At 41.0% G+C, this 27,234-nt stretch overlaps 1 protein-coding gene across 12 annotated transcripts in view; it reads left to right on the forward strand.

Annotated features, from left to right (window-relative positions):
• The first annotated feature begins 6,169 nt into the window (after positions 1-6,169).
• The window catches only part of PPFIBP2 (PPFIA binding protein 2), a 93,230-nt gene continuing 72,165 nt past the window's right edge, over positions 6,170-27,234 (forward strand). For 10 of the 12 annotated variants that reach the window (XR_012580928.1, XM_074543824.1, XM_074543827.1 and 7 more), the window contains exons 1-2: positions 6,360-6,629; positions 23,175-23,272. Coding sequence is in view for 11 of the 12 variants with exons in the window: in XM_074543824.1 (XP_074399925.1) it covers positions 23,209-23,272 (64 nt within the window). In the remaining variant the exon portion in view is untranslated. Of the gene's footprint in view, positions 6,630-6,668; positions 6,895-23,174; positions 23,273-27,234 lie in introns of those variants that run through there. The other 2 variants (XM_074543831.1, XM_074543826.1) reach the window with 2 other exon arrangements.

Genomic DNA, 27,234 nt, shown 5'->3' on the forward strand with positions numbered 1-27,234 from the left:
TGAGGTGCTTCCTTTGGCTGGACATAAATTCACACCAGGAAGAAAATAATGGTGATTAAAAATATGCAAAAAAATTCTAGTTCCATATCAAGAGCAGAGCACATGTGCTGCAACAAATATGAGAACCACAATCAAGATGACTGACCATCATTATTTCCTGTTCAGGGAGCTAGGACCCCCTATTTCATAATATTACAAGTCAAAGACAGAGTACGTTAAGAAGCTGCAAAGAATGAAATAATGCATTATGATAAATACATCTCAAATTTTAGATTGAATCTGTGTAAAGAAAATTAAACTGCAAATTACCTGAAAAGGCTTGCTCACTGCCCAAATGTCAGGATTTACAGCACTCATAAATATCTTTTTCTATGATTAATTGTGTTTTTCCTTGAGCTAACAGAAAGCATGGCAAAGCACAGAAGCAAAGTTTCGGTTTTCAAACAGAGACAAGTTTATTTAGAGGCTTATGTAGCTGCAATCAGCATGGAATCACAAGAGGATTCAGAGGTCATGGACAGTGAAACACAGGTTTTCTCAGTCAGTCAGAACTGAGATCAAGCTGAAAACAACCCTTCTGAGAGAGCTCGTGCTGGAATTAACTTGGTTCCACATCAGCTCCAGTCTCAAGTTGGCAAAATGTGCATGAAGGCTGTACAGCTTCTACCCCTAAGGTGTAGTCCAGTTTCAAAGCCAGTTAATTTTAAGAAAGTAAAAACGAATCAGGAGACAATTTCCTGGTTGCTTCTAAAATGTAATGAAAGTATAGTGACCAGGGTATGGGCAGTCATCTACAAAACATCAAAACATGTGTGGAGCCCAAAGGCAGGGCAGAAGGAAAGAAGCTCTTTAGACAAAAAAAAAAAAAAAAAAAAAAAAAAAAAAACCACAAAAAAAGCCCCACAAACTCTAAGAGCAAAGAACTGCTAAAAACCTGCTATCTGTTGGATAAACAAAACAGGTCTTAGGTGCTCATGTCTCAGAAAAACACCAAGTTTATCTCTGAGGGTAGAGAGAGGAACAAAGGAAATGGAAAAATGGCTAAAATTCAGATTTCAGAGAGGCAAGAAGGGTTCCCTGACAGAAAACCTGTATTGTGCAAAAACCAGGCCACATTTCCCCAGAGAACCTGTAAATCCAGGAGTTCCCACTGCTCTGTCACTCAGGGTCAATTACTCACAATTTCCAGGCCATGCAAGCTCTGGATAACCCATGTGGGTTATCAGCTGCTGGGTCCAAGACAAGCCCTGGAGATCAGGACCTGCTGCTTTTCCCTGCCCTTGGCTTGGGGTTTTCAGTGGGATTTTTGCTGTAATGGACCTTAATGACTTCTCTGGGACTGACACTTAGGGTGTGAACCAGCAGAGACTCAGCTCTGCAGCTGGCCACTCTTTAATCTGCCCTGTGAGGTGAATTCCCATCTCAACAAACAACAGAAAACAGCAGAGCATAGCTGAGCTTGGGCATGTGAGCGAGCTCCTGAGTGTCAGCTGAGCCCCGGGAGCTGACCCTGTCTGCTCTGGCTCCTGTTGGGGTTAGATGAAAGGGGCTTAGGCTAATCTTGCCTCCTGAGAGCCGGGACAAGTCCCAGCCCACAGCTCATTCCTGCAGCTCGGCCAGCACAGGGCGTTCTGTCCCGTCACAGCTGAGCCAGGGCTGCCCCCAGGGCTGCCCCAAAACCAAAAGAGAAGGCATGAGCTGCTGCAGCTGGGTGTGGGGCTGCGGGAAAAGGGCTGAGAGAGAGCCACCACCCCCCTGACACACAGAGGGGAGCGAGGAACCACGCCATCAGGGCAAGAGACCCAGCTGGTGCCCTGCCTCCAAGCTGGCAGGTAGGCTGAACTCAGTTTCTCTGCTGTTATGGTCTCTCTTGATGTTTGAAGGGACAGGATTTCATGTGGATTTTTTTTTTTTTTAATAAGAAATACCTTTTAAAAAAAAACCTGACTAGATTTTCTGAAGAGATAATGTGACAAAGATATCTTTTCAGCTTAATAACATCTTCTGTAGCTCACAAGCCTTTCTAGCATGCTTTTCTTTGTATTCCCCACAACGAATTCAGACATTTGTTGAATCCCCCAGCGGTGTGACTAAACAAATCCCACGACTGAACATCACCACGGAACACCAGCTTGCATGGGGCTGTGTTCTCCACACCAATACACTCAGCCACACAGGGTATAAATCCTGCATTCTCCTGATGGTGAGAGCAAATGCAGATGTTGGAAACAGCTGTGCCTGCCTGAAAAGCCTGCAGCTGCCCCCCACCAGCTCTTGGTTCACTGAGGCAGGTTTGCCAACCGCAGAATTTATAAAATTTTGTTTACCTGCTCCACCCCCAAACCTCTCAGGGTTTAAACCTCTCTTATCGAGTGATTTAAAGGCTGAACACGAGATGGCGCCAAGTCCTCGCAGCAGCACCACCTAAATTTGGATAATTCCACCTGCCTCAGGTGGAATTCCGGTTGCAGCGAGCAACCTCATTCATGGCTTGGTTAAATGTTTTTTAAAATGCTGAATGAAAGACGCAACAGGCTGCTGAAAGGCTTTATTTAACGACTGCACTTGTCAATGAAATATTCTGGGATAAAATGGGAAGATTGGGGAAAAAGCCCCAAACTGCTCAACAAATATAGTTCTCTCTGGCAAAACCATCCACATACTGAGGAATTTTTTTTTAACTGTATCATATCTGTCATAGTAAGAAGGCCTCTCTATCATGTGTTCTGCTAAATGATAACAGAGGAAAAATAAAATTCTGGTTTCGTATCAAGGAGCTGTAGCTAATGTGCAAAATCTCATTATTCTAGTTTCTAAATGCAGAATTTCTACTTTTATGCAGGGCCAAAACATCTTTATTCAAGCTCTCAACTTGAATGTTTCAAAGTCTTTCCACCAAATAGAACAAACCACAGGCATACCTTAACCAGTTAAAAAAAGAAAGTTTTCAAAGGGTAAGAGAAGGTTGTGCCAGAGGAAATTGGTGACGTGACTGGCCACAAATCCCAGCTAAAGATAAAGCAGGCTGCACTTTCTAGTGAGACAGAATGGATAAGCTGCATGGAGTCCATGGAGAAGGATCCTCCAACAAATTATTTCCTGTCTGCAGCTAATTTATCCCCATTTACAGGAAGGGAAACCCCTGAGCATTTCAATGGGTCACTTTTTTCCAAGAAAAGAGATTTCACAGTATTGCAGCTTTCACCATCCTGCATCATGATGTTTATTTGTTGTTTTAATGCTGGTGTTTCCCAGCCTGCAGCCTATGAGGGCTGTGATTTTGGGGGAAGCAGTGCTACCATACTGTGGCTAACTTTTGTTGTAGTCTTGGAGAAAAGATTTCATAAAGAAGGATGTGAAATCTTGTGAGAATTCTTGAGCAAATTGCTACTAAAATATCTGAGTGGTTGGGACCGAATTCAGACTACTTTAGCTGCAACTAATTTACTCTCCTTCATAAACAGGAAAATTACAGCTTCATAAAAACCTTTCAGCAAATATAACAGCAATTTGGAACATACTGAAAAGTGATGTATAAAAAGTTGATTTTTTTTTTTAAATTTCCTGCCTTAGAACCATGAGTTTCTACCCAGGGAGCACAGCCATTTAGAGCATTCATCTCAGAGTCTGTTTTGGCCCTTGCCCCTCAGGGACTGTGATCCATTTTGCCACTTTTCTGCACAATCCACTAACAGGGCAAGCAGCACAAGGAAAGAACCCCTGGATGCACCAGCCTAAGCACCACCCAGGCACAATTGCAGAATCAGGAACCTGGCCTGAACTGAAACTCAGCATTGCCAAAGTGACCCAAAATGTGACTGCGGCGCTGAGGAAGAGAAACTCAGTCAGGCCTGCTCAGTAACTTTCAAGAACATAAGAATAAACCCTGGTGATTAAATCTCATCAGGATGAACTGTGGGAGATCTCACAGAGAACTTTGTTTTTGGGGATGGAAACAATGAAGATGGTTGGTAAAGCCCCAGTGCTCTGCTTTGGGGCTCCTGACTTGTTTTTCTCATGGGTCTTTTCCGAGAAGGATGATTCTGCTCTCCCTGAATAAACCCCATTGTTGCACAAGAGAGGGAAAGACTCAGCACAATGCCAGCTTTGTGACAGTCATGGGTCTGCACCGCTGCAGCAAAGACACCACTCTCATGGAAGGGGCACTTCTGGAATGGTAATTAGCCAAGAGGCCAGCACAGCTGAGGGAGTGCCCCTGGAACCCACTGCAATGGCAGAGGTGCAGAACTGACTCACTTATTACAATGATAACAAACAGGACAGACAGGACCAACGAGCTAAAGGGAGCCCAGAATCAAGATTCTCTCTGCTTTCTGGTGGTGCAGCAGTATTGAGTCAAACACTAAAGAAGCAGAGCTGTAAAATCACGAACCATGAACAGACAGGGGCTTGTGCTGCGTGCTCAGCCTCCCTCTGCCCCTGCCTGCTCTTCCCAAGGGAGTGGCAGTAATTGCCTCCTCATTCCAGGCCCTTCCCCTGCACTGGGGCAAGGCCCTGCTCGCCTTCCCAGCCCTGCCTGATGCTGCTTCTCCCAAAAACTGGAGAGCAGCATGTACCAGCAGGGGCTTGGCACTTCCAGGGCACGAATAAACCGCGCAGGAGGAACCCTGCACCAGTGAGGCTCACAGGTGCTGCTTCTGTCATGGGCAAAGCTGTCCACACACCTGTGCTGTGAGCTGGGAAAAAGGAGGGGAAACTGGGCTGCTTTCAACCAAGTTTTGCCCAGATTGTTCTAAATGCCACTGACTCAATACTCACCGCCCAATAATTTTTGGTGTCGGTGTTATGAGAGATGCAAATGTTATCAACCTGTGTCATTTTCACCGCTCCTCTGCGTGGCCTGTTTAAGAGGGCTACCTCAAAGTTGGGACAAAAGACAAGAAACATTCAAAAGCCAAATTAATACACAGCCCATGGATCCTTGCCAGGTTAAATTACTCTTTGGCGTGTTCAGAGATGTTTCAAAGGCATTCTACTTCCCTTCCCATTTTCTCTCTCTCCCCCACCTTGGGCATGTCTGCTCTCTATGTCCAATCCTCTATCTGGAATATCTGGTATGTGATTCATAGCCTTGGTGTTTTGTGTAAATTTAAAGCAAATCTGAAATAACATGCAATTCTTCCCAAGGTCAGAGAGTGGCTCAGCTGGCAACAGGGAACAAGTTTTAACACCCCAAATACACTGGAAGATTATTCTAGGCAAAAAGAGATTCTAAAACTGAGAAGTGTGTTGTAAGTGACAAAACTACCTTAAAAAAACACATGTATTTTAGACATGCTTAAACTATTTAGGTAAAAGATACCATAATGCCAGAAAAAAAAGACAGCAAACTATAGTGGTCGAAATAAAACCAATCCACAAAGAGTGAAAAGTGTGTGTTAATTGCGTTGTATACCTGTCTGGAATCTCTTTATCTCACTTTTTGCTAAGCAGTTACTTTTGTTTAGCCAGCTCCACGGAAAACTGACATCCCCAGGGCTGTGCTAGGGCAGCACAGGTGACCCCTTCGCTTAACAGAAACCCTTTATCAGATTTTTGCTCATCCAGGCACCCCAATGATCACCAGGGAACTCCCAATGACCAAAACCCACAGCACTTTTAGTATTTTCAGGAGTGATCCTGGAATCTCTGGAGACAGAAGAAAAGATACACTTCACGAGCGTGTTTTTGTTTAACGTTTGTGTACTTGCAGCCTTCCTGCACTTGAGATTTTTTTTTCAGTAAAAAAAAACTCATTAGATCGTTGACTCCTGCTCAAAAACCAGCCTCTAATGCTGATTTTTTTTTTTTTGCAAGTAAATGCTGATATGAAACAGCTATAACAATATAAATATGCTGTTATTTCACAAAGAGACTTAGAGCCTGCGAGAAGTGCTTTAAGTAGAGAAACACCTGATTTTTTAAAAAATCTTTGGAGCAGACGGTGTTTTCCTCGGTCAATGCCCGTGTTAACCTGGAAAAACTCCGGGGGACGGGAGAATGCACCAAAAAAAAAACAAAAAAAAAAAAAAAACAAAAAAAAAAAACCACTAAAATAATACTTTCGATTCCAGCAATAGCGAAGCTGTGCAGAGAATTCCCTGAGCGCAGGAATTCCCTGGAGCACCTGCCCGTGCCGGGGGGGGCGCAGCGCCGGGCGCCGTCACTCGGGGGCGGCCCCGAGCGCGGCCGGGAACGGGAACACCGGGATCGGGACTGGAAAGGGAAAAAAGGGAAAGAGACCGGGACTGGAAAGGGATCGGGATCGGAAAGAGCGGGCCCGGCTGTCCCGAGTATCGCGACTGTCCCGGAGCTGCGGAGGCAGCGCCGGGCACGATTAAGAAAAGGACCAGGAGCAGGACAAGGACCAGGACCAAGAGCAGGAGCAAAACCAGAAGCAGGACAAGGACCAGGACCAGGACCAAAAGCAGGACCAGAATCAGGACCAGGACCAGGAGAAGGACACGGAGCAGGAGCAGGAGCAGGATCAGGATCAGGTCAACGGGCCCGGGGTGTCCGAACGCGGCCGCTCTCGGCGCTGCTGCCGCGGCCGCTCCTGTTGCTCTCCCCGCTCCATCCCATCTCATCCAAAAGCAGCGGGGCTTTTAAACAGACGCTGCTCCTGCGAGGTAAATATTTATCCTCCCGAGCTGCAGTTGGACTGGCAGGTCGGTAAATAAAGCGCTTTGTTGGCGGAGGGCAGGGGGTTCAGCGAGCTGATGACACCCAGCTGCAGCCCGGCTCTCTAAGGTGGGAGCCCTCCCCTTCCTCCCCTCCCCAGGCTTTGACAATCAACTATAAAAAAAGCGGTGAGAAGAGGTTGTTTAAAGGCTGTTCGGGACAAAGTAGCTGGAAGACGAAGCTGTCTGCTCAAGCAGCACAGAGATAAGGAAGGTAAGGGCATGTCAGTGATTCCCCAGTCCCGTGGGCTAGCGCTGCTCTGATAAAAACACCTCCTCCTAACATTTGCAAGAAGGATAAGGAACCACCCTGCTTCGTCCATCATCCTCTGCTCAGCTTTGCATGGGGCAGGAGAAGATGCTGAGGATCATTTTGGCAGGTCTGGCTGGGCGGGGGTGTAGGGCAATGCCTGCTTTTGAAGATTTGTGTGTACCACACTTTGTATTTCCATGTCCAGAAAACATAGTTTGCAATTTCAGATTTTTAATTTTAAGGTTGTGATTGGAGGGGGTTCACTGAGGAGTGCTTCTCTGGGGTTATTTTGTTGGGCTTTTTACTAAAAGGAATATATGAACAAGTGCATAAGACTTCTTTCTGAAACTGCTGTGGAAATGTGGAAAGAGCAGGTGGGAGGGCAAAGAAAGCAGAATTCCAGCTTTCCATGTTTATTTATTGACTTTGCCTGTGTTCCTGATTTTTACTTGCATCTGCTGTTTGAACTTTAAACCAATGAATTTTTAAGTTTCTCTCCATCTTTCTAATGGAGAAATACTTTGACTAAAACTCAGTACACCAGGAAAGTGCAAGGTCAGACTGGGACAACCATAAGCAAATATGGGTTGTTGGTTTTTAGATGGTACGGGTTTTCCATCCACTTGCTTCTAATTCCAGTTGAGAACAATTGTAAAGGCCTCTTGAACCTGAAGGAAACCCAGTGTAAGTTAAAGAGGGGTAGAACTCAAAAACACCCAGTTTTGTCTTGAGGACAGGTATACCTTGGTACCAGAATATGAGGGAAAAATTATATGTAATAATAATATCATTTATAATGTACAAAGTAATTTCAAGTCCCCAGTAACAAGACTTAAACTGAGGGATAACTCAAGACTGGTCTCACCACTGACTGCTGAAGTTTTTTTCTGTTGTAGAGACACGTGACATGCCTGTAACTCTTCTGAGCTAATGTTAGCATTGGTTTTGAAAGCTTAAATACTTTATTTACCTGAGCCAGGTAGTAATCAAACATCCTGACAAAACATACAGCAGCTTATCTGTCGCCCATCTGGGGCTCTGCCCTATGGGAAGCCCAAATTAAAGGAAGGGGTAGGGACTGGGTTGATGTGTGTGGCTGGAACGTGGTAGGAATTGGGCTGGCAGTGTTGTTCCCTGATTCCGGCTTCCCTGGCTGCTTTCATCTCCTGTCCCAGGAAGCAGAGGGATTAGAGGGATGGTGCAGAGGGCACTTTCTGCTGCTGCCATCCCTGTTTCACCCCTATCCACATGCAGATAAACAGGAGAGACAGGAAGGAGGTGGGAAAGGAAAGGTGAGATAATAAGAGTTATCTTCCCCTCACTCCTCCTGTGTCTGATCTCACTTCATCTTTCTTCGTGTGATATCAGCAGTGTGGAAAAGGGATCAGGGTGTGTGTGTCCAGCAAAGGGAGAATGTTTGGGTGTAGGCACAGACCACAGAAGTGCTCTCTGGCCTCTTGTATGCATTCTCCCATTTTCCTGTCATGCTTGTTACACTGTGCTTCTCCAGGCAGACCATGCAGGCAGCAAAATGCGGCTCCATGTGGCAGAGAGAGTTGGAATGGAGCATGGGCCGGGGACAGATGGACAAGAGTAGAATGGAGACCTCGACAATCACCTTCCTCAACACGCTGATTGTGTCAGCAGACAGGCAGGAAAGGCAGAGGGACAATGCCCTGTGAGTGCAAAAGAGGAGAAAATGAAAACAGAACAAGAGGCACTGAGCGCCATCCTTGTTATTCCGTGTGCAGCTCTGCCCCCAGCCCTCATTTACCTCGCTTGTTTCCTCTTTGCCGCTTTCTGGTCTCTCTCCTCAAAACAAACAAACTCCCACAGATCCGTACAAGGCACTCATCCCCAGACACTGCTTTCACTCTGGTGAGGCCACTCAGGGGCAGACCAGAAACTCAGCTGGTTTTCCCTGCAGCTAAGGATTTGTTTGAACTCAGGCAGCCTTGACCTGGTAGGATTAGCAAAGGACTGTGTTCACACAGGTAAAGCAAAAAAATCCACCTTCCTCCTGCTCCCTTCCCCAGAAAAGGCATTTACAGCAATAGGCGGAAACCTCCTGCTTGCTTTAGAAGTCTATAATGTGATGATTTAGTTTGTCAAAGCGGGGAGTGATAAATAAGGAAATGTGTTTCATGATAATGATTGCTCAGCATAGGTGCAAAATCATTGAATGTGCTGTACAAAGATTTTTGTGTTTTCCAGAAATACCCAAGGGTGTGGAAATAGCAATGCAGCAGATGACAATGTTTAGGGCAGTGGATTAAGACTGTCAGAAGTCACTTTTCTATCAGTGAAGTTGCATCACTCCAGTCTCTGGGGATGTTTCTCATTCCTTTTGCCACCCCATTCCCAGAGATCTCTTCAACCTCTCTGGATATAACCTTGAAAATCTCCTAAGCTACTCAGGAGGGTTTAGCAGCAGTGATGTCCCTGGAGGGACACTTGATCAGTTACCAGGGTTCTGTGGATATGTATGAAATAACTTTGCTTCAGTCAATACCCTGAGAATTGGAAAGACTGAGCACTAAATTAGGTTCTTTAAATTATCCCCAGTTTGCTTTTGTCTGTGCAGTGCTATCAACTCACCTGTTGCTTTGAAGCTGAAGAAACTGAGAGTCCCCCTTTGCTCAATCTGTTCTTTGCCTTTGTCTAGGTACCAGCTTTGAGGTGATGTCTTTGATAACTTGTGGCAGGTTGAATTTCCTCCCTTCTTCTTTCTTCCACCTTTACAACATTTTAGCTCTTCTTTTACCCAGATGCACATTAAGCAACAAAATAAAGGCGCTTCTTTCTTGTAGCTAGATGCCTCTGCCTGCGTGTTTTAGTGTGACATTTTTATTTCAAGTCTCTCTGACCTTGTAACATTACAGTTACCTTTTTTGTTTCCATCTTCACGTGTTTATTTTCTATAAAACCATTTCTCAGTAGCACTTTGCTCTTATCTGGTAATTCATTGATGCAGAGAACAAAGCAGTTAAATTACAAAGATAATTTCTTTCTGAAGCCAACTTAAAAAGTAAATCCTGGTGGCACTGTTGCCAGTCTAGGTCAATTTGTGTTTATAATGTGCACCTGCCAAGTTCCAGTGTAGTGGTTTAGAGGATTTTAAGCACAACCTGGATTTTGAACTCCAATTTGATAACCTGTACAGCAAGATTTTTATGACTGTTTTGTGGTTCACTAGTATTTCTGCAAAACCTGTGACTGAAACTTGCTGAGGGGAAAGAGCTGTATATTTTCATAGAGATCAAAAATGAAAATGTGGTATCTTCAAATGCCTAAACCAGGGCTTTATTTATCTGCCAGATTATCAACAAACAAATGAGGAACCATTAGTGGTTTTCTCAACTCTGTGTATGTGATATATAAAATACATTCTGTGTTTCTCTGTTTAGTCAGATTTTCCGGGTTAAATCTGAAGTAGCTGAAGATAAAAGTTGAGGATTGAATACAGGTTAAAATAGAGCATTTAATAGAGGGGTAAAGATAAGAAACCTGGTGTGACCAGACAGTGTAATTCAAGGAATGGTAAATAATGGATCTGACTTCCAAAAAGTTGCAAGTATAAACTGGTGATAAATTGATGGTGGTTTCCTGAAGCAGATGTGAATTTGGAGAAAACAGATCAGCTGATTCTCCTTCAATGAAACCTTGCATTGGTTTGGAGGGCTGAAATCAGACTGAACACCAAAGTCAAGAAAAAGACAGGTCCAAAGGATGCCTCTGTTCCAAGCCTTGCTTATCCAGTGCTGACTGCGAGTGTTGTTGCCATTAGAGCAACAGAAAGTGTGTGAATATTCATAGGGAATGATTCACTCCCTGCTTAGGTCTTCATAGTGTTTAAAATCAACAGATTGCATGCCAGGTAAAGTAATTAGTGAAGATAAATCTAAGCTGTTGCATTTTAATCTGGATTTCCATCACTTAGAGTATGGGAACTCCTGTTTTACCTTATCCTCCTCTGAAAACAAGTCTGGTTGGTCTCTGCATTCAGAGGTGACTTTGCTGGGGTTGCCTCCTTTCTTCTCTATGTTCTGCTCCTACAAAAAAAAAAGAAAAAAGGAATTTTGTAATTTTATTTCCAATTTGCACTATTTTCAACCCAAAGTTTATTTCAGAAACCTTATTTGGACAGGGGAAGATATTTGCCAAGAGTCTCTTGAATGTAGTGAATCATGTTTTTATTCCTCTACAGGGCAGATGGTAGCATCTGCTTTAATAAAGCATAATCAGAACATCTTATTCTAATGGCATTGCAGTAAGATTTATGAGTGGTTTCTGGGATGATCATAAAATAATGAGCATAATCCAATCAGCTCCCAAACAGAAGAATTCTGAGGTCTCACTCCAGACAAAAAAAATAAAAATCTCTAGCAAACACCTTGGGGAGATAACATATCCTACTTTCTTAAGTGGTATGTGCATGTTTCCTACCTATCCACACAAAATGGGTTATTTTCTTAAAGAGTGTTCATTACATCTGAAGAAAATAAAAATCAAAATTAGTGAAGTCAATGTTTTCTTTTCTTGAAGTAATCTTCTGTAAATAAAATAGAAGTATATGTGCAAAATATTTTAGTATTAGTAGAGATTATTTTAAACTTGAAAATTTGAGTCACGGACATTATAAAGTAACTAGTTATTGCATTAAAACATTCTTCAATTTAGAAAGGTGAATGCATACAAAATAGAAATATTACCTGAAACTCTAAGTACAATTCTCGATCTGCTCCGGCAGACTTTGTATGTATCAAAAGAAAATTAAATTAGAACTTTTGTCACTAAAAGAAAGCTATTCTAACAAGCTGTTGTGCAAGAAGGAGGTCTGCTCTGTTGTGAAAAATACTGAATAACCATCAGTAGTTACCCACACTATGCCCACTGCAGTGCGGGCAACATTTCATAATAATTGTAAATGAGACAAAGATTGGAAAACTATTTTAAGAATTGTGGTCCGAATCTGTTTTGCCTTGATTGCCTTCTTCATTTTAATTAGGAAACTTGGTAGCATCTTCAGTTTCCTCTGCAGGTTGTGAAGCACAGCTGGTTCTCATTTAACTGGCAAAAGGCAGATTTTAGAAACCTGCTTTTTTACTTTTTTTTTTAGCATGAGGAGAGGAGTTTGTGTTCAGAGTAAATGGGCTGTTATAAAAGGAATTCAAAGTCTAAAATGGGGCTGGGATTTGCCAGCCATTTGTAGTTTTTATTTAATCAAAGCTTCTGATTATCCAGGACTAATTGCAAGTGGGAGTAGCAGCTGCTCACTTTCTTTGGAAACCCAGATTTGGGTACTTAGAAGAGCTTCCAAATTAGTAGAGACTGATAAAAGTGCCCTACCAAGCAGAATGTTCATAAATATCATTTCACTGTAAATGAATTTTATTTGCTTTCCTTAACTAACGAGTAAACAGAATTGTTACATGTTTACAGCACAGTATTAAAGCAAAACTACCCCTTATCAATAAACAGTAATAGAGGAAAAAAAAGTCTTCATGACAGAGCTGTATTTTAGTGTTTGCCAATATCACCATTTTCTTCTTTTCAAGTAGGAATGGATAGGATCTGTATTATTTTGGAATTAATGAAACTGTCTCGAATATTTCCACTTGAAGGTTTAAAAACAACTGAAAAGAAGACTAAATCTCTCTTATAATAGCAAACCAAATTTTCCTTGCAAATTTAATAGAAGAGTACAAAGATGCCACAATTACTGATATGGAAGCAGACTTTGATCCATTTTCTGGAAAATTAAATAAACTGAAGAAACTGATAGTGAATTCTGATTCCCTTTTCTCTCCTGAAATAGAAGCAAATGATAACATTATCCAACAGATTTCAATACTTTAGTCGTTTGTCTGTATTTTGTTTTGATTTTGATGCAAGTGGCCCCAAATGCAAGAAACTTCTGACAAACTTTTCATGCAGGCAAATCAGCTGGTTGCTGTTAGGGATTAAAGGGCTTTGCAAGTCATTAGCCTGAAATAATTTCATTTTGTGGCTGTATTAATAAGCAGGTCAAAGGCATTGCTATCAAGCATTAAAATTCATTATTAATTTATTACCTCAGGGAACTCCACAGGTGTATTCACAGACCAAATAAATAGTAGGACTTTCAAATAGTTCTTAAAATTTCAACCATATGGAAGAGTTCTTGGGACTGGAAGTAACATGCAGTAGAGTTTTAGTTAGAATTTGATTTTTTTTTTTGGCAAATCCTTTTGTGTCATTGTTCATGTTCAAGTTGTTAAATACTTATCAAAATACTTATCTGGGAAGAAGTCTAGAGACATCCTCTGTGTGTTCATTATAATGGTTTAACTTGTGGATTTTTCATGGCCTAAAAGTAGTGGGAATTCAGAGAATAAAAAGTTTCCTTTAAACATACCCCAGTGATGGATGATGCTGGCAGCATCCTGAACTTCAGCTGTAAATATGTATAGAAAACCCAGGAGAGCACTGAGTTGATGAACAGGTCTGTTCCTAGGTCCAGCTTTTGCATTCAGTTGATTTGCAAAACTTCCAAAATCTTTCTGTGTCTTAGCAAAATCTGTGAGCCAAAATGACAGACCTGGAATATGGAAACTTTGGAGACTTGGAAGGGGAGGCTTGAAAGTTTTACTGAACAATCAGTCAATATCTGGAAATGGTGCGTACTTCCAGTTTTGCAAATTCAAAAAGGCTTCCTGCTGCATGGAACTGGGGCTTTGCTTTTTCTTATCTCTTTCTCAGTCCCTCATCTCATGTATAACATACAAATAGAAATTTACATTGATTTGGCTTATCCTTGCTAAGATGATTCGACATGGAAACATATTCATTTTTCATTTGTGTAGAACTTGGAAAGAATCCCTGGAAATGGTTGGCAGACGCTGCATGATGGGCTCTGTGGGTGGAAAGAACTTGAGAACACCTCTCACAGCTGGTACTAAAAGGTGCAATATTTTACAGGACAATATAGGACTCTTTTGTGTCCTGTGCCACAAAAAGAAGCAGCACAGTGAGCACTTCAGGACTCTTTTTAAGCTGATAAAATCTTTTCCCCAGGCACTCAAAATTGTATATACAATTGTTTTTTTTATTCTATTATTGCTTGTTTTACTTGTTGTGATAGAGTCAAAACAGTAGCAGTGCACAAAGAGGAGTGTGAGACACAAGAGCTGTCACAGGCATCTTTTAGGAAAAATCCTTTCCTTAAGATCTTTTTCTCCTGAGAAGCTGAGAGGCCTCAGGAACAAAATGTAAACATTGATTATCTGCTGCTGTGGAATGCAACAGGTGCATCTGTGATTGGTCTCATGTGGTTGTTTCTAATTAATGGCCAATCACAGTCAGCTGGCTCGGGCTCTCTGAGACAGAAGCTTTTGTTATCATTCCTTTTCTGTTCTTAGCTAGCCTTCTGGTGAAACCTTTTCTTCTATTCTTTTAGTATAGTTTTAATGTAATATATATCATAAAATGATAAATCAAGCCTTCTCAAACATGGAGTCAGATCCACATCTCTTCCCTCATCCAAGAACCCCTGTGAACAGCGTCACGAAGACCTGAGCACTTGGGTGGGTTTTCAGGGAGGGGAATCCCTTAGCAGCCTTCCCTGGGTAAATATGTGTTTCTGTGAGCAAACACAGCCTCCATCAAACAGGTCACTGAGGAGGCCTGGGTATCTTGTCACACATGAATTGTGGCTGCTCCCTTTCCCTCTAAAGTCAGCTTCTGGTTTCAGTGCATGCCTGATCTGTCTCCAGTCACCTTGGCATTCACTCTTCCTGCAGGATTCACTGGAAAAACAAGGATAAAGGGTGGTGCATTCTTCTTAACCGCCTGTAATAATGATTCTTCAGCTGGGGGATGTTTTATGTTCCTCTCACCTCTGTGAATCTTCTAAGTATTAAATGTTGCTCTTGCATGTCCAGAGCCACTCTTCTGTCTGTCTTGCAGCATTACCTATCTATATAAAGCCTTTCTTTTCAAAGTTAGAAAATCATGTTACTCCATTAAGTATGGAAAGCAATTATGATGGGAGGCTGGGATTTAACTTTAGTGTTTCAGTGATTTAAATTTCTTAGTGTTGGCCAGTTCTGCAGAGAGTAAATTGTCCCACATTCTGAATAGTGGAGGAGCAAAACCAACAAAATATGTCATTTCAAACCAAGGTTTTATTTGCTGTGAACAATTTTTGCCTCTTGGTTATGGTGTCCAGGTGTTGGAATGATGAGTTACTTGTCTGTGGAGTTGCCTTGTTAAAGTTTAGGGCTTGATGTGATTGATGATCTCAGACTTAAGGAGAATTTAACAAACCTTGAGGAGAAGGATGTACCACTGGGAGTGGGCACAAACAATGCAAAATTTACAGGCCATGGGGATTTGGGCACAATTCCCAAGATAAGGAAGAAAGTAGCAAAGCCAGCTCAGCAACTGGTGCAGCTGTGCTCTGTGTGTGGGCTGGTCTCTGGCCCACCAGGTGAAATAACCTATTTGGGGGCAACAGTTACACCTATTCTTGAGGCAGAGAAAGAGGAAAAATTTAAATATAGCTTTTTTTCCCAAGGATATTTTCAGTAATCTTCAGGAAGCAATCTATATGGGAATGTTTTGTTTATAAGCACAGGCATTGAAATGGCACAGCTGTTAAAATTTATATTTTTGTGGATGTGCTGAGTAATGTGGGATGTGGAGCTTTTCATAGTGATCCATTTGCTGATCAGCGCTTTTAATCCAAGCGGATTCAATTTTGATGAATTTGCTGTTTCTAGCAGAAGTATGTTTTTCTTCTCATTGTTTCCCACAGACACTTTCCTCAAAATAGCTACTGAAGCTTCAATTTATACAGAAGTGCTTGATACTGTCAGTTCCTGTTAGGATGAATTCAACATATTTGTATCCACAGATGCAGGTTGGGTAGTATCAGAGCAGCCTAGTGAGTGTTATTTATAAATTGCTGCACAGAATGTTTCAAAGGGGGAAAAATACTGATGTGAAAATGAATTTTGCAAAGTCAAAAAGTTGACTTTTTAGCACACATTCTCAGTCTTTGCATCTAAAGCTGAGTTTAGACTTCCCAAGAGCCTTCATGTCATGTTTGTAAAGCTGAGGGAAATTCAGGAGAGAGCTTTATAATCAGAGTAACCCAAGAGTAGATAGTTTTGAAATAATAGATATTCGTAAGAAATATTTTTCTTACATGTGTCTATGTTGAGCTGTTTTTCTGTGCAGTCTAACCCAGACCTCAGGGGCTTTTTTACCTTAGATATCTTGTGGATGAGAATTACCTCTCTGGATTGCAGGAAATCAGTTTTCTAGCTCACCAACCCTGCCCTTTGTTCTGAGGTTCTGCTGCAGAAAAACCCAACTGGGGTCCCTGTGCATCCACTGGTGCCAATTCCTTCCCTGATCCTCACTCTTCCGAGTGCCTGCCCACGTTAAGCAGAATTTAGTGCTCTCCATTCTTCTAAACCTCCCGAGTGAGTTATTTCTGTAAAGATTCGTGGCTTTTACATGGAAACATCCACACCTCCACCTGTGACATCATTTGTCACAGACATCTTTTATGAAAAATCCTTTCCTTAGGATCTTTTTCTCCTGAGAAGCTGAGAGGCCTCAGGAACAAAATGTAAACAATGGTTATCTGCTGCTATGGAATGCAACAGGTGGATCTGTGATTGGTCTCATGTGGTTGTTTCTAATTAATGGCCAATCACAGTCAGCTGGCTCAGACAGAGTCAAGCCACAAACCTTTATCATTCTTTTCTATTCTATTCTTAGCCAGCCTGCTGATGAAATCCTTTCTTCTATTCTTTTAGTATAGTTTTAATGTAATATATATCATAAAATAATAAATCAAGCCTTCTGAACATGGAGTCAGATCCTCATCTCTTCCCTCATCCAAGAACCCCTGTGAACACGGTCACAGTCATTCTTTCGCATCTTTCTGAAAATCAGAAATGCCCTGCACCTTGAACGATTCCCGTGGCATTCCAGAGGCTCCATGGGCTCTGCCAGCTCCCTGAGCAGTGTTTGCTCCTTGTTGGCAAGGCTGCTGATTTCTACACTGATCCTAAGGAACCGCAGAAACAGAGAAGGTTGGTGTAGAAGCTCAGTGCATCCTTCTGGGTGTCCAGAGTTGCCAGGACCCCATCAGGGGGCTCAGAAACCCTGGCACACAGCCCAGAACACCTGGAGATTTGATTATGACCTGTGGAGCAAATTACCAGCTTTGTATGAGGGCCTGAAAGTCACACAGGTTTGAATAGTGTAATAACAAAATTATCACAGGGTGAAAATGTAGATTTTAGGATTTTTGGTACGTTGGTTATGGGGACAAGATGGAGGAATCTGGATGTGTCCAGCCTTTCTTCTTCTTGTTCTCCATTTTCTGCAGTGATGTTGGCACTTTGGGATTGGTTTAGAGTAGAAGTGCACTGTCTAACATGGGTGATAGGTGTTGGGAATTAAGTGTAAATACGTATTTTGTAGTATATATATACTATATATACTATATATGTACATATATATACATATACATATATATATATATGTAGTATTTATATATGTAGTTTGTAGTATAAAAAGCAACACTGCCCTGGGGGCGGTCAGAATGCCTGAGCAGATCTCGGCTGGGCAGAAAGAAAATTTAATAGATAAGAATTAATAAACAACTTAAGAATGAAAACTGAAGAGCTCTGACTCGTTCTTTGGAGCAGAGACACCCTGCAAATCTTGGGGCTGCAATTAACAACCAAATACCTGAGATATTGGAAAATTTGGCCTCCTGCATTTCTTTGGGATACAAAATCTTCTGGCCCTGTCTTAGCACTGTTTAGTTTGTCTAAATTTATAGGATTTTTGCAGTGACTAGCTTTGAAAAATTTTGCTTATCATATCTACCTAATCTCTCTCCATTGCTGTCAAGGATTTGTCCTCTGCTTTACTCCAGGGCACAGTTAATTTGTGCATTAGTTCTGTGTTTACTTTTATTATAATTCCTCACCTTCCAATTTACCAGAGCATGAATTTACTTACATGATGTGGGGTGCGGGGGGAAGGTGTGGTCTGAGCAGTTTCCCAGGCGTTGGAGCGGGATTTCAGCAACTTCAAAGATCTCCTTGAAATTCTGACCTTCATGGAAGCAAATTCAGAGCTGTGACCTTGAGGCCAGTGAGACGGGAAGGAAAAATAATTAAAAAACCCCCACAGTTTATTTTAAATGTTGAAATTTTGAGGATTTAACTTTTCTTAGTTGTAAAACTCTCTGAACTAGATATGAACTGCAATACCAAATCTGACTTTTGTATGTGTTTATTTTAAGAGCAGAAATGTTCATATTTTGGCTCAGAGACTTTTCTCGCATGTATTTTATCAGGTTCAGCTGAAATTTATATCCAAACTATTTATTCATTGTGTTGCCTTTTTTTTTTTTTTTTTAATTTTAACTAATTAGGTGACAGAAAAGTGAACTGAAGTAATTAGACTTTTTGGACTTTTTCATATTTTGGCTCAGAGGCTTTCCTCTTGTGTATTTTATCAGGTAGTGTTTTGTTCAGCTGAAGTTTATATCCAAACTATTTATTCTTTGTGTTCCTTTTTTTTTTTTATTTTAACTAATCAGATGACAGAAAAGTTAGCTAAAATAATTAGACTTTTTGGGCTTAACACAGTAACATTTAACGCAATTTTGACCTCAAGATTTGCAAAGTCAGAAGCTATACCATTTTTCCTTTATACTGCGTGTAACACAGAAAACTTCAGATATCTGATAACATGAAAATAAACGATGAAGGACCTTTTTAAGCTTTTATGGACAAAGTTTAAAGCAGCACTGAGGGCTGAAGGGCTTCCTGCAGTTGCTGGAAGTGTTACAGAGAGGGGCTGAAGAGAGCTCACTTTGCACATGCCATTCTGCCAGCGTCAGCTCTTAATTGTAAGGATGAGACGTTGTGCAAACATGAGTCAGGAAATTTGGTTATGGTACCAGGAGGAGCTGTAACTCAATATCCATCAGCCCTGGGGAGGAGCTGCTGTGAGCTGATCTGTGTTTTGAAGCATCAAGTATCAGTCAGATCTAGCATTTTTTTTAAAAGGGGGCTTTATTTTTTCCTTTGCCTTCTCTTTCCCCCTCAGAATCGAAATTCTGGCTTGTATTAGCAAACTTAATGGGTTTATTTTTGAAAAGAGATGTTTGGTTTTGACTTGGCCACTTCACAGTGCAGTGAGTTTAGCTGCGTATTTTAAATCAAATTATTTAGCACATTGTGTGCAAGGGCATTATTGCTTTTGGCTTGTTGCTCTGACTTTCATCAGTAACACACAAATATGGCTTTTACAGTGCCAAGGTGCTTCACTTCAGGATATCCCCTCCTATAAGGATCACCAGCAGTTCTGACCCTTACCTGAAATGATTTGCTATCAGGTCTTTGTTCAACTTTGGCTAATTGATATTTCTCTTTAGAGCTGCCCATTCTGCCTTCCTGTGGGCACTTCACACTTTCCAGTTCAAAATAAGCTTTTTTTTTTTTTTTTTTTTTTTTTTTGTGAATTTATAACTTTTGTACCTGATGGAGCCACGAGCTGGAGGGATGAATCAATGGCTGTGCTCCTGTCTGGATGCTGCACACAGTGTGGCTGGGGGAAAAGAAAGGGGAAAAAAGGATGGACAGGGTTCTGCATTCCAGGGCAGGAGTCCTCTTGCAGCTGAAAGAAAGTTTGGAGGACTTCTGAGCTTACCCAAGGCACTTGATATTTCATTATGCCATTAAGTGCAAAGCAATGTAATACTCAGATCTGAGTGTTTAAAGAGTTTACAAGCATGTACTTATTCATCCTAGAAATAAAAAGGTGGTGGTGGTTAATTGTTACATGTGTCAGCTAAATGTCTGTGGCCCACAAATCCCTCTCACAAGGTCTGGATTTCTGGAGTTTCTACCAAAAAGCACACCCCTTGCAGTTGATAAAGTTGATAACCTCATTGATATGAGCAACCTTGGGAAAACATCTGAGTTGCAGGAGTTCATGTTGTTCATATTCTTATCTCTGAGCAGCTGCTGGTTCAAGCCAGCCATGAAAGATTCTAATTTAATTAAGGCTTTTCATCGTTCTGAAGAGCATCTTGCTCACAGTGAAGATGTCTGTTAAATATTATGTTCCTTTGGACACAGTTAATTGTAGCTTTGCATAGAGAATGTAGGCTAAGAAATTTGCAAGGGATATTGGCTCTGAGCACTATAGTTCTGCTAGAGATTTTTCATTTTATTTGGAATGCAAATCTCAGATTAGGATGTACCGTGCAAAACTATCTTAGCAAAATAAATTTCAGGAATTCAGACCAGTTTGCTCTGTCTGCACTTCCTGGAAGATGTCATTACTTGGGCAATTAGAAAAAACAGGGTTGCAATATCTCTATGGGCTGGGCTCTAAATTAATGTGAGCATGTGGCTTAGAAGGGATGATAATAATTTAGTCTTATGTCTGCTAAACAGTAAAACTTCAGCTATTAATAGCAAGGAATTTTCACTGGTCAGGCAAAAAATTAAATTCTTTTCTTCCTAGAGACCTGAAAAGGTGAGTAGCCTGGTTCTTGTATTTTGCTGGCATATGAATTAATCTAATAAATCCTGAAGGTTAGAATTTGCCCATATTGAAGCTTGTACTGTAATGTGAGAGGTTGCTTTTAAATATATGTATGAATGAATCTAATAAATCCTGAAGGTTAGCATTTGCCAATATTGAAGCTTGTACTGTAATGTGAGAGGTTGCTTTTAAATATAGGTATATATTTACATAAGTAAATAAGTCATGGTGCTCTGCATATGTTGATGTCATTCAGGAATGAAAACTGTAAAAAAATATTTGTAATTAAAATACCAGCAAACAGATGGATCCTCTTTGAGGGGCTGTTACAAGTGTCTTGTTATTTAATAATATTTTTCTTAAATCCATAGTTAAAGATATTTCTATAGAATTAGATCAGAAATGGTGGCTGAAAGCCCAGGAGATCTAACAAGCTCTTTTCATAATACTCAGAGCAGCCAAACTGTAAGGAGGGAGTGTCTGGGAAAGTGAGACTTGCCTGGAGCACACACAACAGGTCTGTCTAGAAAAAGATGTCAAGCAAGTAATATTACATTATCTCTCTGGAGCAAAGAACATTGCTTTCATTAAAAAATCCTTGTTTGATCAGCAGGTTTTGCTATGGCTTAATGCAGTTAGGCAGCAAAGCCTCAGTGGGTGCAGGTGAGAAAACAGGCTGTGGAGGAGATTGGAGATTCACTTCTGGTGGAGTTTTTCAGCAAAACTTCCTGGGTTTTGCCAAGGCTTTGGTGGGAGGCTTTTCCATCAGTGAATTTTCAAGTTTGTAATGCAGTGTGTCAGCATTTCCTGTGCCTTTGTCACCACGAGTGATGAAACACCACATCAGATGTTAACAAGAAATGTAGCCCTGCATTCCTTGTTCGAACAGCCAGGCACTGCTCCGGTGGTGTGCTGCTTTTATCACAGATAAAACCACGGAGTGCAACCTAGAAATACAAATTCTATGCTACATTTAGCGTTTTTCAGCCTTTTCCTGCCTTCTAACTGTGAGCCAGAGATCTGCTGCCCTGGTTTCCCCACGCAGCTGGTGGCCACGCGTTCCTGGGGCAGTGGCACCGGAGCGTTGGTGCCCCTCTGGCACCTGTTGGCCACCTGCAGGTGGATTTCCTGTCCCTGAGGTGATCATTCCCCGTGGGATGGCTGCTTTGAACTAGAGGGAACGCTGCCAGGAACAGCTGGGAGGGCTTTGGTGGCCTGTGATGTCTCAACAGGAGATGGAAGTCTCCCAAAAACCAGCAAATGGGAGCAGCGGGATCCGGGGCAGTGTCTGGAAAGTGTGAAAGAAAGCACTCTGAAATTTTAACTTTATATCAGCTGACTTAATGACTTTCCAGATTATTCTGAGCACAGTTTATGTGATTTCCAGTGCCATTAAACGAAATATTTGGGTGACGTGTACTTTGGTTAAATTTAGCATCGCTTGTACTCAAGAGATTGTTTTGACAAAAAAAACTGAGGGACCAAAAGCCATGGATTCATTTCCATTAATCTGAGCCTTGGGTGACAGTGAGGATGAGGCATTCTCACGCTGCTCTTCAGATCAATGTGATGTGAGGTTAAATTGTGGCTTACCCACTGTGACAAGCTGTAAATGGCAGAGTTCAAATGAGAATGCTGCAGCTCCTGACTCATTCCTGCTTCTGTCTCTCTGGGTCCTGGGCTTATCTACATTAACTGGAATCAACACAGGATGCTGATAACACAGAGGTTCTTAATAAATTAGCTTTCTTTGAGAAAAACCCATGTCTCAGGATTCTTAGTTTCCAAAAGAAAATTTTGGTTGGATGGTACAAATGTTCATTGTAACATTTATTTCAATTCAAACTACTTGAATTCTTGGCAGGAATAATCCCATGATAAACACATATTTGTGGCATTTCAGTAGCATTGGAATCATGGGGCATTTACACCATTAGAGTCCAGCAGCACCAGCTCACAAGCAGGGACTCATTCTGGAAGGTTTTTCTCCTTTTTTTATTTTGTTATCCCCAGTGTCAGGTGGTAACATGAATTTAATCCTCTTTTATAGCAGCAGCAGTAAATTCAGAGAACTCATACCTGGGGCATTCTGGTTATTTGAACAGAAAAAATTGGGATTTTTGGTGCCATGGAAGAGATGATGAAAAGACTGAATGGGAATATAGAAAGGAGGAGTAAAAATTATTTCAGAATTTTCTTTACTCTCAAAAATCAAAAAGCAGAATTTCTACAGATTTTTGCTTGTAGGAAAGATGTTCTGCCCCATGTCTTCATTCCTTCATTAAACCTTAGTCAATCCTCTTTTTTTCCCCACATAGGAAAAGGCTGAAATGCACTGAACTTTGACTCTAGGAAACCATTGTTATGAATGAGGAGCGGGAGAATCTTGGGCTTCCAGTATTTGAAATTCTTCGAGATTTTTTTATTTGCATTTGACTCTTTTAGTAAAATCTCTTAAAGAATCAGAACTCCCAAGTCATCTATCAAGAACAGGAATTTTTTTTTTTTTAGTTTTCTTATTATTGGGCTGTATTTTTGTGTCACTAGGCTATATTACTGAGCTGTAGCATGGATTTTGTTTGTGTAGCCCAATGCATAATGTGACAGTGACATACATTTTGCCATCAGGCTATTTAGTGTAACACATATGGTTTATTCTGTCTTTTCAGTAGAGGGAGGAAAGATCTGAAGAAATCCCAGAGGATGGCTTCTGATGCCAGTCATATGCTGGAAGCAGCTTTGGAGCAAATGGATGACATCATTGCAGGTACAACAATGCATTGTTTTGCACCACACTGTCTTGAGATTCAACTATGTCTGGTTTGCTTTTTAATAATTATTCCCAATTTATCAGGTTCTCTGACATGCAGACTTCACTATTTACACTCTGGTTCAATAGCTTTGTGGAGAAAGCTGAAAGCAAAATAAAGGAAGTAAAATAAACCCTAGAATTTCCCCTCAGACAGGTGAACATTGAAGTAAGAGAGGTTTACTTTGCTTTAATGCTCCGTGGTAACTAAAGCACATCCTCAGCCATGTGGCAACATCCAAATGTTAGCTTTGTATTTCAATATGGGTTTAAAAAGTTTTCACCAAGTCTTCTGGCTAGCTGCATAATATGTAACTGCATCGGACACCTGCACATAGAGATATATAAAAACATGTAAAAACAAAAATATCCATAACTTTTATTATGCCCTGGGGTTTGTGCTCACACACCATGCAGCAGGAGCTCCTTAAAGGAGTGTCAGGGTAGGGCCATGATCTCACTTGTGCACAATGGGAAGAATTCACTAAAGCTTTATGAATCTAAATAGGGATTTATGGGCTCACCCAAGCTGAGCCTTCTTCCCTGGTGATGGAGTCAATGGCATTGACTGACAATGGCAATGCAGCACAATGCAGTTGTGCTGCTCCTTGGTCTTCTCCCTGCTCTTCTAGGAAAGCTTTCTGTCCAGAGACTGATATGGGGCTTTAAATGCCACCATCAGGCTACATCACTAGGGTTTGGTTTGTTTTTTGCATCTTCATATGAGTCTTTATTTTGTATGTGCAAGACTGCAGAGATACACAGAACTGTAAATATGAATTTGGGATAGATATAACTGAAGTGACTTTTCACACTGATGGAAAAAGTTCTAGGCAAAGAGAAAAAATCACACATATATTTCCTTGTCCTGAGTGCAAAACCTTGTTCTAACAAGATTTTAACCAACAGAAGTTCACTGGGATTTTATTTTCTCCCATCTAAAGAAACACCATAGACAGGGAAGAATTGACCTTACCTCAGATGTACAAGGAAAGAATAAGACAAGCAAGTCCCAAACCATAATTCATAAACCAGAGAACTGCAATACTTTTTGGCCACTGGGATGCCATGGGAGCTGTGCTCAGAAATCTCCTGCACACAAATGGAACTCAGTGTCTCTCTTGTGTGGTGATTTATACCCAACTCTGCACTCACTGGGGACATCATGGATGCACTCCTCTCTTCAGAAAAAGCAATTTAAATAGAGTGGCTCTTTTTCAAAGAGTCACTCTATTTAAATTGATTTTCAGATTAGAGCCTTGTTTTTTTCCAGGAGCTGTAAGTCGTGAGGCTATGGCAATAGGTGTTTAGTGCTGGGTGTTTTTTCATGGTATGGAAAGATAGCCTCCTAATATGTGGTAGAACTGATTAAACAGCAATATGTGACAGCCTAAGAAAATAAAATTTTTTCCTAAGTTTCGTGTCAGAAAAACATTTGAAGCCAGAAAACAGCTTTTCTTTTGGTTCAGAGGTTGGTTGGTTGATTTTAATATTCTTTTCCCTGCTCCTTTTTCAGATTGTGCCATGCCATTTCAGGGTTTAATCTTGATAAATAAGGAATAAAATTAAATTTTCCCAGGCTTTCAAGTGATGACATCACTTTTACCCCCATCACTTGGCTGTCTTGGTGGTGTAGAACACTAATGCAGATGTTGGAGGAACTGTTCCCTGGAAATCAGCTGATCACAGCTGTTCTGTGCTGGTAAAGTAAAAAGATTCAGGCATAAATAAACTCCAGTGGGTTTATTTCCACAGTGGTCATGAGCAACCATTACAGGAGAGTTGACTTTGACTTTGCATTGCTTATATTTTCAGTCTGATGTCCACTGATAGGCATCATAACATTGAGAACAGGCTTTTATAAAATATCTAATGGGAGAAGAAACAAAATAATTTCCCAGACAGGGCATATGTCAAGCCTCATGGATGTTAATTGAATGCCTCCCATATAATTTCAGTGTTATATCTGCCTGTACTAACAAAGAAACATATTGATTTGTTCCCATACTTAGGGAAAAACTCAGTTGTTTGGAAAGGTTTTTTACCTACTTCTGTATTATTTTCTCTTGCCAGGAATAGATAAAACTTTTTAAGACAGGTTAAGTCTGTTGTCATTCTCCTCTAGCCAATGTTCTGTGTGTTCCAGAACAATTTCTTGAATATTCTGGCATGACTGAAGGACCAAGCAGATCTGCTGGAGTCTATACTTGGATACAGCTGTTATCCCAATTTGTCTGAAACTGAGGCACAGAATGGTAATTTTGAGTTTGACTCTCCCTAATTCAATCCAGTAAGCTTCTGAATGCAATTTGGGCAGGGACTGGGAAACAGGAATGGTCTCTTGTCCTGTGTGGTGGTGAGAGAAAATACAAGGCAGAAAACTCATTTGAAAGGATGACTGTAATGCTGTGCTGAAACTTTCTAACTTCCTTTGGTTACAAGCACGCAGAAACATCAGAGCAGAACAGTGAATGTAGTGCTGACAGCAATTAGGAATCATTCAAACAATATACACAATCACACAATACATATGAAATTAGACAATTATCAAGAATTAAAACACTGTATGTCATCCCATGGTCTGCAACAGCTGATAAGCCTCCAATCAGTGGAGAATTGGGAAATTGTATCCAGATAATGATTCTCCAAGCTCACTTGAAAAACAGGTTCAGCTGTCGTATTGGTAAGATCAAATGGCCAAGCAAAAATTATTTGAATATTGTTTTTGATGCAGAAAACATTTGGGTTTGTTGTCAAACATCCCATCCAGGTAGAGCTTCAAACGTGGGAAAAATCATCTGTACAAATGTAGCTGCTCTTAGCGTTGACAGAAAAAAGCAAAAAGTCATTTTTTAAGAGCTTGTGCTATTTCACTTCACTGTATCCAGAATCTATGGACATCTCCAGGATTCAAAGACCTAAGTTTACCTAAGTAAATTTAGGTAGCTGATAAAAAAGACATCTTATTTTGCAATGAGGCATGAGTGACTACTGGGAGAGCCACACACTTCTGTTGGCCTCAGAAACTTCATCTTTAGGCACAAAGTTAGCATTACTCCCATTTTAGATAATTGGGAAGTCCAGAGATGTATATTAACTTTTGAAGCTTGAGTATAAATGTATATGTACACATGCAAAAAGGGAGCATCCTAGCTCTTTAATCAGCCCTTGTTTCTTTTATTAAGAATAAATTATTATTCTTATTATCAATAAAACATTGGATTGTGGCCATTTAGGGTAAGAACTGAGTATATGCAAATACATATTACAAGTATTTACGGATCTGCACTTTTAGCCTTCCGATTCTAGAAGTCCTGCCCTGTGGTGGTGTTCACAGGGGTCCCAGGATGAGGGAAGAGATGAGAATCTTGACTCCATATTTCAGAAGGCTGATTGATTATTTTATGATATATTAAAGAAAATGATATATTAAAACTATATTAAAGAATACAAAGGATTTAATCAGAAGGTTAGCAAGGAATAGAAGGAATGATAATAAAATCTTGTAACTGCTCACAGCCTCGACACAGGTTGCTGCCGTTGGTCAAGTAAGAACAATTTCACATTCTGGGTAAACAAATCTCTAAATCACATTACAAAGCAGCAAAACATGGAGAAGCTGAAGCTTCCCAGCCTCTCAGGAGAAAAGATCCTACCAAAAGGATTTTTCATGAAATATGTCTGTGGCACCACCCCTTGCTCCAGGAGGTAACATCTCTCCTGCGTGATTCTGATGAATCCAGCCAAGAAGTCTCACTGCAGCCTGTGCTCATTCTCAGGGCAGCACAAAACCTATTAGCATGAGGGAGGGTTGTGAGGCAAGATTAACAAATTGAATTTCACTGGGCCTGATCAAATTTGACAGATAGGTCAGTGCTCCCAAGTCTTTTATGCCTCGGTACATCTGTACTGATAACCCG

Source organism: Zonotrichia albicollis, chromosome 6 (genome assembly GCF_047830755.1).
Source record: "Zonotrichia albicollis isolate bZonAlb1 chromosome 6, bZonAlb1.hap1, whole genome shotgun sequence".
NCBI classification, from domain to species: domain Eukaryota; kingdom Metazoa; phylum Chordata; class Aves; order Passeriformes; family Passerellidae; genus Zonotrichia; species Zonotrichia albicollis.